The sequence below is a fragment of the Artemia sp. Qi Xiang Cuo genome, chromosome 14 (genome assembly GCF_049724085.1).
Source record: "Artemia sp. Qi Xiang Cuo chromosome 14, ASM4972408v1, whole genome shotgun sequence".
Lineage (NCBI taxonomy): Eukaryota > Metazoa > Arthropoda > Branchiopoda > Anostraca > Artemiidae > Artemia > Artemia sp. Qi Xiang Cuo.
Genome location: NC_142807.1, coordinates 28,085,566 through 28,096,797, shown reverse-complemented (window position 1 = coordinate 28,096,797; position 11,232 = coordinate 28,085,566). Strand labels below are relative to the sequence as shown.

The 11,232-nt window shown below is 36.3% G+C and overlaps 1 protein-coding gene across 1 annotated transcript; it reads right to left on the bottom strand.

The window, feature by feature from the left end:
- Window positions 1-5,325: 5,325 nt before the first annotated feature.
- LOC148944335 (rRNA N(6)-adenosine-methyltransferase METTL5-like) lies at window positions 5,326-10,876 on the bottom strand. The gene is given in 4 exon segments (XM_089100798.1): window positions 5,326-5,955; window positions 5,958-6,122; window positions 7,970-8,088; window positions 10,717-10,876. Coding segments are annotated over 4 exon segments (924 nt in total). The 5' UTR covers window positions 10,733-10,876; the 3' UTR covers window positions 5,326-5,331.
- Between the last annotated feature and the right edge of the window lie 356 nt (window positions 10,877-11,232).

Genomic DNA, 11,232 nt, shown 5'->3' with positions numbered 1-11,232 from the left:
TTCTTGATCCCACAACCAAAAACTTATGTACAGTATTTACAAAACGAGGAGGGTCGCCTATTCCTGATATCTTGACAGGGTGTCAGCATTAGCGTTCGCAACCCCTGGACGGCTACTAATGGTGAAATCATATACTTGTAGGGCGAGAATCCACCGAGCTAATTTCTCTTTCTGATTCGACATCACATGAAGCCACCGTAACGAATCATGGTCAATTTCTATGAAAAAAAGCCGACCCACCAGGAAGTAGTGGAACTTGGATATTGCCCATTTTATTGCTTGCGCCTCCTTCTCGATAGTGGAGTATCGACTCTCAGCGGATGTCAGTTTCCTGCTAAAGAAGCGAAAAGGATATTCCTGCTCGTCAGCCCACTGGGTCAAGACTGCTCCCAGTCCTTTGCCGCTCGCATCAGTTTGTAGTATGAAGGAACCGCTAATGGCCACTTCTGCTCGTCCCGATCTCCTTCATTGACTACTCGGTAAAGGATTTCATCCCTTAAAATGATATCTTTTGTCTCTTTAGGTTCGGCCTTAGCCCGCACCCAGAACTCTTGCAAGGTCTCATCTATCCTCTGTAACTCAGCAAAACTTTTCCCTTTCTGTCCAGGTTTCCTGAGAGCCTCCTCTCCGTCTGACTTGCCTTGAGAAGCGGCCTTCTTTTCTCTACGCCTCTGTCCCCGACTCTTCCGTGCTTTTCCTCCTCCAGAAAAAATTGAGTCGTCGAAGTCAAACTGTCTTGCCTCCGAAATATCCGTTTGTAACTCAGCCGGCTTGCTTGCTCTGGCTCTCGTTGTCACAAACACATCAACTTCCGAATCTACCAGCCTCGAAAATTCTGGAAAATTTTTCCCTATCAGGAACTTCTTTGGGATCCGATCCGAGACTGCAACCTTCACTGGAAGTTCAACAGGCAAACCATCTGCTTGTTTCACCCGTACATCCACTACTGTCGTAGGTTATTCGTGTGTGTCGCCATATACACACCTTAGGCTTCTAGACTCCTCCCATCACCATGACTCGTCCGGTACCAGCTCTGAGAGCAGAAATGCTATGTCCGCTCCACTGTCCACCCGCATTTCAAAATTCATTCCTTCTACTTTGCCATGAAGCACTACCGCTGCCCCTGCCGACTCTTGGGCCTTTCCGGGCTCTCAGCCAGGAAACCCTGCCGCGTATTTTATGGCTGCTGCTTTTTTTTCGGACAGTTCTTCGCAAAGTGTGACGTGTCATCACACACAAAGCAGGCTCTCCTGTTTCCTGCTCGGTGACTCTCACGTGAGCTTCCTTCCTTGGACTCAGCTCTCGCTTGATGACTACTTTCCCCTCCTTTACGGTTGCCGTCAAAACTTCTCTGTTTCCTTCCCTTCTTGCCCGGACGCTGGTCTCTGTTATCACCACCCATCCTCAAACAATCTTTCGCTGTTTTACGAGCTACGGCGCTAGCTTCCGCAAAAGAAAAATCTTCTTTAAGAGTTTTAAACCGCCTCTCATAAAGGGCTACCTGCAGGTGGTACTGCACTGTCTCCGTAAACTGTTTCACCTATAATAGCTCAAAAATTTCTTCTACATCCTTCAATGGCACAACCACTCGGGCTGTCCAGGCGCTTGTTGCCACCAGGTTCTCTGCCTGCGCTCTCAGCGATGTTAGACTGAGCCATCGATTGAAGTTGGTTGCCAGCTCCCTTGCGAATTCTCCCTAGGACTCCTTTTCTTCCACCTCGGAAGCGCATGCGATGCGTTTCATTTGTGAGAGAATACTTATCAAGTATTGCTGTCTTAACAGCATCATAATCAGCAAATGTATACACCGATAAACCTGACATTGTCTCCAGTTCGGGACCGAATACAACGGGATACAGCTGTGTAGCCAACTGTTCCCTAGGCCAGCCACTTGCCGTCGCAGTGCTCTCAAACATGCTTAAAAATGAGTCTATGTCGTCACTATCTGTCAACTTCATTAGTTTGGGCCTAATTGTTGCTTGTGCTGCTGTAGGCTGCAGCTGATTTGTCGAAGGTTGACCCGCCAAGCTAGTTGTTAGGGCGTTTAGTGCTGTCAGAAGCTGATTAAACTGTGCTGCATCCATTGAAATCGGATTTTTATCATCAAAGATCTGAATAATTGCTGAAACTTTTGGCAATACTTCTGTCCCTAACTTTCCTTCCACTTTCTCTGTCCTTGCCTTACTATCTTCTGTCTCAGAAATAGCCTCAGGCAAAAACTTCACACTCTGTTGTTCTCCCTTCTTGTAAGGACATCTGATCCCCTCCACCAGGCTCTCAGCCCCACTTAAAAACTATATTTGCCTGAAATACCTTTTCCGTCTTAGAGTTAGACTCTTTAAGAGGGTCTACTTTAGTCCTCCTCTTAGGAATTGCTGATGCTCCATCGTTTAGAGTGTCGGGTAATTTAACGTGAACTCGCCCCAGTGAACTGGACCTAGTCTGTCTCAAAGACTCGGTAGGATTTTCGGGCTTACGACTTCACCCACCTTAGGCTACAAAAATGTTTTGTTTTTCCTTTATACTAAAATAAAATTACTATAATCTCTCTAAGGTTTGCGAAAATATTGCCTTTCTTTCCCGCCTCAATTACCGACAAAATGTCACTCCAATTTGTCGACATTTAGGAAAACAGGAAAATTTGGTAGGCGGGTTTCATAATATAATCAACTGGAAAGTATAGACTTTTCTCAAAAGTCCAAAAGGACAACTTAAGTGCTATAAAAACAGCAAATTGTTGTAACATTAATTACTTGATCAAATTTAGCTTTTCTCAAAAGCCTAAATTGAAAATTGTAGTTCTAAAAACAGCAAAATATTGGTAACGTGAATTAATTAATTAGGTTTAGACTTTTCTTAAAAGCCAAAACAAAAAACTGAAATTGCACAAACAGAAAATTGTCGGTAACGTGAATTAATTGATTAGGTTTAGACTTTTCTCAAAAGCCTAAATGGAAAACAAAATTATGCAAAACAGCAAAATGTCGCTAGCGTGATTAAACTAATTACCATTAACTCAGGAGCTCTTCAAACGGGATCACTTGCGGGAATAGAAGACACTTTGTCCCTATTACAGATCTACCGTTCAACATCTCTCCAAATTCAGGGATCTTATCCCGCCGCCAGACACCAAATGTGGCAACTTTTACCACCTCAAATATAAACGATATAATAAGAACGCTAGAATTGAAAAGTAGTTGTTTCTCTATCTCTTTGTCCACTAACCCGATATTGGTTGGTTCAACAATTCGGGATAGACGCAAAGTAGCATTAAAAAAAACTGGATAGTCAAGATCGCGCCTGTTTTCGGGGGGTATTTCCTACCTTTTCCTTAAATCATACAAGTTTTTCACGCCCAAAACTTTTGATAAATACTTTAACCCTTGAAAAGTTCTACAGATCTAATTCAAGATAAAATTAGTTTTGGAAACTACTGACGGGGATATCGCTCCTTAGTTAAGGTAATTAGCCTAAGCGTTTTTTTTTTATGTTCGTATAAAAAGCCGTTTTTCCGTTATGTCCATTTATTATCATTAAATGAATTTAAACAAATAAATTACGTGCATAATTGCATTGTTGACGATTTTTCGTCGTCCTAACCATTGGTCTTATCATGTCTCTCTGGTTCTTTTGGAGACAATGACGTTAATTCACGGAAATTGTGGGGCAGGTGGCAAAATTTATATTTCAAATCCCCGGAGGGAACAATTTTTTTTTTTTTTTTTGTTAATGAAAAAACCTATTTCAACTAAATATAAAAGACGCTTAGGGGAGGGGGTGAAAATATCGGATGAGAGGGAGTAATTACTCCCCTCAAGTGACGCCTCTGTTTGAAGGGCTATTTTAATTCAGTATTGGGGACCTCAAACTAGCAATTGTTGTTTGACATTCAACATTTATGTCAACGTTTCGGCACTGCAGCAATAACTTCTTTTCTCTAAAACATATTGCTGTTTTTGAAAACGAAAACCTATCAATCTTCTTTTTTTTAGACTTGAGAAGTTTATATAACAAAAGTTTCAAAGAAGCCGACACAATATCCTACACAAGTTTCAGCTGAGTAGTAGTTCCTAAGTTTCTGTTTGTCAAAACTTGGAGTTAGATATCCGCCTACTCTTCATTCACAAATAAATACACTTTCCCTGGGGAAATAGAATGTTGCCATAGAGATATCCTTTCGGATCTCAGCATCTTAAATATTTAATGCCAAAAATGCTTACACTGAATCGAAAATGGGAAGAAAAGGAAATTATTTGAAGTAAGTTAAAGGCTCAAATCAAACAATATTTTCAGAGAAGGGCCAATGTCAAACATTTTGTTTATTTTTAAAGAGGGAATATAACTATGATTATAACCAATAACCATGATTGGCAGTGCCTCAAATTTACGAAAAGATAAATTGAAAACGAATCAGCCCCACTTAAATAATATTACAACGATAGAGCAACAAACTTATTAAATTACTGAAGAATTTCAATAAAATCAAAAAATTAAAAAAGTTAAGTATATTTTATACACAGATTTAACTGGAAAAAAAGCCTTTCTACATAAAAATCAACAAGGTCGTTCTACCTAAGGCAATTAAGCTGACTAGATAGTTCCAATGCCCAACCAAAATGAAAAGAACTATCATCTTATTACACTTTCCAAAAGAGACATACTAGTGAGAATTTTAGGTACCTATAAATACTACCCAACAAGTCCCTATACTCTAAAGACTCAGTTCAAAACGCTGCCCAGGTCGATACGGCTAGTAGCATTCTATAATAATTTGACTCACAAATTGATCAACTAAGTAGGTTTTGTACTAATATTCTTTCAACATTTTTAAATTTATTATTTCATGCTTCAACGTACTAAATGGGGTTGCTTATTTTATTTTTGATATATTTAGAAATTTTTATTATCAACATACCTCCACACAAAGAGGGGCTTATTGGGACCTATTATTTCAGCCTATTGTTCTGAAATAAATACTTAACATAATGGCTAAAATAAACTGTAAGTAGCAAGAGGAATCAAACACTAATCTAGAAGAAAAATGGTTTATAGGTTAGAGCCCCCAAGATTATTCATCAGATTTTTGTCACAATTGAACTCAGAGATCCTAACGAAAGAAATTGCCCTCCGTGCCATTATTCAGCCAAAAACAACAATTTTGTACCTGCCAAGTCGGTTGAATATCCCAGTCAGTTAACAGTTATTTTTCTAAAGATACTTGGCACGTAGCCTCCCATCTTACTAGGCCTTACCATGTCAAAGATATTGAGGTAATACACGTTATTACATGCGAAAAAAAAAAAAATAGAAAACAAACTTTTTTTCTGTTAATTATTTATTTATTTCAAAACGTATAAAATCAACACAAATATCCACTGAAGTTCTCTTATGAAATTTATACGTGGCAGGCAAATCATATCTAAGCTGAGCCAAGACAGAGGCATTGCATCCCCATTCTTTGGCCCTAGATACAACATGTTGCCTCGTAGATGTCTTGTGTAGGGAATAAACATAATTATTTGACAACTCAACTGCAACTTTAAGAAACTTCATGTCAATGCCAGCGTTATTTTTGGTGCCAAATGGTGGGTTCATAACTATGGTATCGAACATCCCACGGTAGCTATCATTCAATTTTGTCACATCACATTGAATAAAATCCAAATTACTTAATTCATAAGATTCAACGTTAACTGACGCAGTATTTATAGCATCAGAATCAATGTCAAATCCAATGACAGCTTCTGCACCAACTAAACTACTACCTATAGAAAGTATGCCACATCCACAACCAAAATCTCCAACAATATTCCCACTTATATCGCCAAAGTTATTTTCAATTGTAAATAGCATACAGGCAGCAATATGAGGAGACGTAACGTATTGTTCTAAACCTATTTTTGGATTCTCGAATCCTTCCGTATCTTGAAGTGCTGATTCTAATTCTTTGCGCTTCATTTTCCCGAAGGAGCCTCAAACCGTGGCAATACTGGTAAAACTAAATTACCAAAGTTAGAATCTTGAGGAACAAAATATCCTAGTGATTGACTATTGGCGTGTTGAAGAGCTGATCTCTGAGCAGGAGAGAGTCCTGGTGGTAAATAATCAATCCCTGCAGTAGCCTGCAAACAAAAAGGGTCAACGCTTTATCTCCACACAAACACTTTATCTCCACACAAACTTCACAAAATTCAATCAAAATTAAAGCTTTCCTCAAAATAGAAAAAATCCGAATTTGGAAATTTAAACATTTGTATATTTAAACATTAGGAATTTCTTTTAGAATTTCCTGAAAATTTAAAAAGATTCAGAAGTTCGATATGAGGTTAACAAAGAGATAATTTCAATATGAGACCAACATTAAATGACCCTTGCATGGTTTATTGTCACTCCTAGGAAAATTTGTTTTGTTTTTTTCTTTTTTTATGCTAGTTAAAGACTAAAGAGGCTAAAAAAAAAAATTCTGAAAAAATTACCCAGAGATTATGCAAATAAGGAGATTTTTTCTTCCTCTTCCGCAATTTCCATACAAGATAAAAGTTTTGAATTTATAACTCCTACTGTTCATTATCTACAAACCCCTAACCACAAGACAGGCTAAAGAAAAAAAAATCTACATAAGCACTAGAATTGTTCTGCAATATAATAAAGTGGGGCGAGAGTAGATAACCTTGAAATCGAAGAGGGTAAAAAAATTTTCATTATAAATTTGATGAGAAGATTATAAAGAGGGAATTAAGACGTGAGATTCCTATTTTCAAAAAACTACCCTCATACAAAAATTCAAAAACATTGCGCATACTGAAAAACCACAATTCATCTTGTATTCTTAAATTTCTTTTTATTATAAATCATTGTTTTAGTAGATAAATAACGAGAATAAATTATATACTCGTCCTTTTCCAGTTTGGAGAAATATTAGACTAAAAATCAAATTAAGAAAAGCATACCAATCTAAAGTTGATATTTGTTACTTTTCCTGCAACTCGAATACTTCATCATAACAAATATTAAAACTGATGCATTGCAGAGTTAGTAGGCTTACCTAAGGGATCTGTAGTTGTCCCCAAAAAAGTTGGTAGCCCTGTACTTTACTAAGATTTTACCATATTATATAACAAAAAGGAATATTAATGAAAATCAGAGAAGACCACAAAATACAGCTAGTCAGCATAAATGTGAGCTGCCAAATTTTCAAACGTAAATGAAAGGTCTTTATTTATGTACGTCTAAATTGGCAGATTTACATATTGTAAGTTATTAATCAAAGGATTTCAATTGATTAGAAATAAATATTAGGTCTCAGTTCATTCATTAGTAGATAATTTTTTTTTTTTTGAGTAATATTTCCTGATGATGAGGCATTTTAATTAAAATATTCCAATAAGTTTAACACTCCCAAGCCGTACAAAAGGCAGGATTTAGATTTTCTTCCTGAATGTAGATTTTCAGGAAGAGACGGGGGGGATGAGCCTTGGGCCAAGTTTCCAAATGAGATTAAAATCTTTAGGGCAGCCCGCATTTCTTGGATAGATACATTGTCAGAAGCTCAATGGAGTACCTGAGACACCAGCTTATAGCAAAAAGATTCTGAAGTTAGTTCCTTGTGATACTAGCTTCATAATTTTGACACTGTTTTTTTTTCTACTTTTGGTAATATTTTATTCTATAGATTATTTGTAAAAAATCCTGTAACTGAAATGGAAATTACTTATCCATACTAAAATTTCGGCATTTAGAAGCATTAGTTTTCATTTAAGGATAATAAATACTAAACATTTTTTAGGCAAATACTAACAAGTGTTATTCAAATTTTTTATAAGAATTTAGGTTTTGTATTTAACAGTATTTTTGTCGAGTGTTGTTCACAACACAGGATTTTATAAATTGGGATAAAGTAAAGAATAATATTAATAGTTCTTCATTTATCCTGATCAGAAAAATCAAAGGAGAAAAACTCTATGATTACCTGCAGCTGAGTGTTTGACCCAATAGTAGGGGATATAGCACTTGATATTGGTAACACACCTTGCTTCAGGAGTTTCTTCTGAGCCTTTACCTCTTCAAGTACTTTGTGGGCAGGGGATTCTAGAAAAAAGGATATATATAGTTCTTTGTATCATTAGCCGTGTGCTAGTTAGTTTTTTACAAAAAAAATTCAGAATATTTTGGTTTTTTAGTAAAGCAAAAATTACAACCTAGCCCATAGGGGCAGCAGTCCGACTCTTATTTCAGGTGGTTCTTCTTCTTTTTAGGTTTTGACTTATTTGTCCAAATAATTTCCTTTTGTTTCATTTATTTGTTCAGAGTAATTTCTGTTTGTTTTCAGGGGCACTTGATTATTCATTTTAATTGCTGTTGGTTTTAGGTTTTCAAGACACCAGTTTGTTTAAACATCATAGCCAATATGCAGATACCCAAGACACTACAAAAAAATTAAGATTGGATAAGATAAAGTTTCTTCAGCCAGAGGGCAACTTAATGCTACTTACTTGTGCTCACAATAAGACTGGGCAATTCCGCCTCATCTGGCATCTGAAGAAATCCTTTAAGTGAGCTAGCTACATCTACTAAAGTATCTTAAAGAGAGTTAGACGAGGAATTGGAGGATTTGCCATGGTGATTTAACTAGGATGTATTATATGTGCATCTACTAAATAGTTACAGAGCCCTTTCCAGGATTTTTTGTTTGTTTTGTTTTATCAGATCCAACCATCCCTCACATACTATCCAAAGTTATTGTTGTGTGGTGGTACCTTCAAAAGCAACTAGAGAATGGTTTTAACTATCCCTGCCTTGTGGTCACTATTAATGGGTGGTCTTAGATTGCATCTCTCCAGCACTCTAAGAAATTCGGAAGGTCCTGGGCCTATCTCTACTCCTCACCTATTTCTAGCGTTTCAACGATTGCTTAGAAGACATACATAGGCTACCTGCACTGACTTTGGTAGAATAAGTCTTTCTGTTATTTTTGATTTGTGTCTACTTTGCTTTGGTTCAAGATTTCGAAAACACCATTTTAATGATTTGTGTATGATTTTAGGCCATACCGTACTGAGAAGTTTTCAAATTTAACATATAACTCTAAAACCCTAGAAGTCATAATCTAGCAAAATGATAAAGCTCAAAACGTTTCCCTTGGGTATTGTTTATGATTATTAAAAAAAACGATTTCCACAAAATAAGTTTTTCAAAGAAAAGTAAAGAACTCCATTAAACAAAAAATGAGCAAAAATAAAATCAAATAATCTACCAAGCGGGTAACTACCACAAATCAGCATCGATAAATAAATGAAACCCAAAACGAACAGAAATTACATTAAATAACCGAGTCAAACTCAAAACGAGCAGAAATTAACATAAGTTGGGATCAAAACCCCTATGCCTTCCCAAGGCCAGAACAAAATTTGTACTTTACTGAAAAAAATATAAATGTTTTTACTTTTAAAACTTTAATAAATCAAATAATATTAACATTTTTATTACTAAATATCAGTATATGTATATTAAACTGACAATGCACATTCATTTGTATTTTTTTTCAGTAAAGTGCAAATTTTTGTTGCCAACATCGTTCTTTACTTAGGCAGCGCGATTGCACTGCCTATCTTTTTCTGAAAATTTCACATTATGTCACACAGTTTGTTACAGTTTGTCAGATGCTATTGCCTTTTAGGGGAGGGAAGAAGTGAATAGGCTATACATACTCAAACAAACCTTCCTATGCCCTAATTTAGGCAATGGATCCGTTCCAAAAGCTGCAAACACCCAGCTTGTCTTTTTCCTATGTTTGGGGCTATGGGCTTTCTAGTTTATACTATTTTACCCTCTTCTTATTTCCCTGTTCTTGTTGCAGTGAAGTATGGCTCGCTGTTTACCTACACCTCAAGATAAGATAATATAGCAATTGTTGCTGGCATGCTTACTTTTCACTGGTAATACCCTACCGGCATGGTATATACTACCAGAACACTTAGTTTTTCTTAGCATTTCTCAATGAAACACACATTTTTCAGTTGGTTGAGCAGGTTCCAATAAGTGGTTAATCAATGACATCTACGGCCTAATTTGGGTAAATTTTTGACTTTGACTTTATTCAATATAAACACACAAATAAAACACAACTCCAGGGACTGATCAATGATCCCAAGGGCCTAAATGTAGTCCCTAGAGAACTCGAATATGCATACAAATACTATCACTAATTATTGACAAACAACAAATTGACAAACAAACTAACTTTGAAAAAAAAAATACTGAAAAAAGGCACTAAGCACTACATAAAAAAAGAGAGAATCCTCCTAAAAACTATTCATCTGTACTAGTAGAAAGAAGATGTTTCTTGTAATTGTATCGAAATGACGGAACTGAAACGGAATCTTTTATTTCCAGTGGAATACTGTTCCATAATTTAACTCCAACGTATTTTATAGAAAAAGCTGCTCTTTGCGTGTGACAAATATCCGAGACAAGAGAAAAATGTGTAGATGACGACGTTGGATAAGCATGATAATATGAGGATAAATGAAAAAGGACAAGTTGTGTTAGTCCTGGGGGTGCTAGACTATTCGAGTATTTATACATGAAAACAGCAGTTTGGAGCTGGCATATTTGTCTTTCTGTTAGCAACTAAGATTTAAGAAAAACTTCTTTAGTTCAAATTCAAGTTCAATATCGGTTTTAATTCAAAAAAATATATATAAAAATACACTTAACTCAATTCCTTATGCATTGATACACGTTTGGGCCCGTAATAATTGCACACTCTAAATACAGTGTGGCCTCCTGTCCTCTCCAATTTCCGCCCTTAACCGCCATCAAATAACAATAAATTTAACACGACTTCTCCTCCGCTCAGTCCCCTTGAAGTATCAAACTAAAATATAATAAATAATAATAATATCAAAAAATTCTAGACACAATAATAATAAAATAAATCTAGTAAATAAATGTTTAATCTTTTAGATATTTTTTTACATTCTTTTTAAAGGAGCCGAGAGACGTATATGACTTCAGCTCTTGCGTAAGTGAAGTCCACTCTCTAGCACACACAATTCTAGGAGAAAATTCCGACCTAGCGGTCGGTGTCGGGGGTATATAAATGTCTGATAAAGTTCGTGTATTTAAACTATGGATTTGTGATGCTAGTGTGAATAAGCCTTTAAATGGTGATGGGGTTGTTCCTGACAAATATTTAAAACAAAAAATGGTGCAAGATAGTCTGTAAAGTGA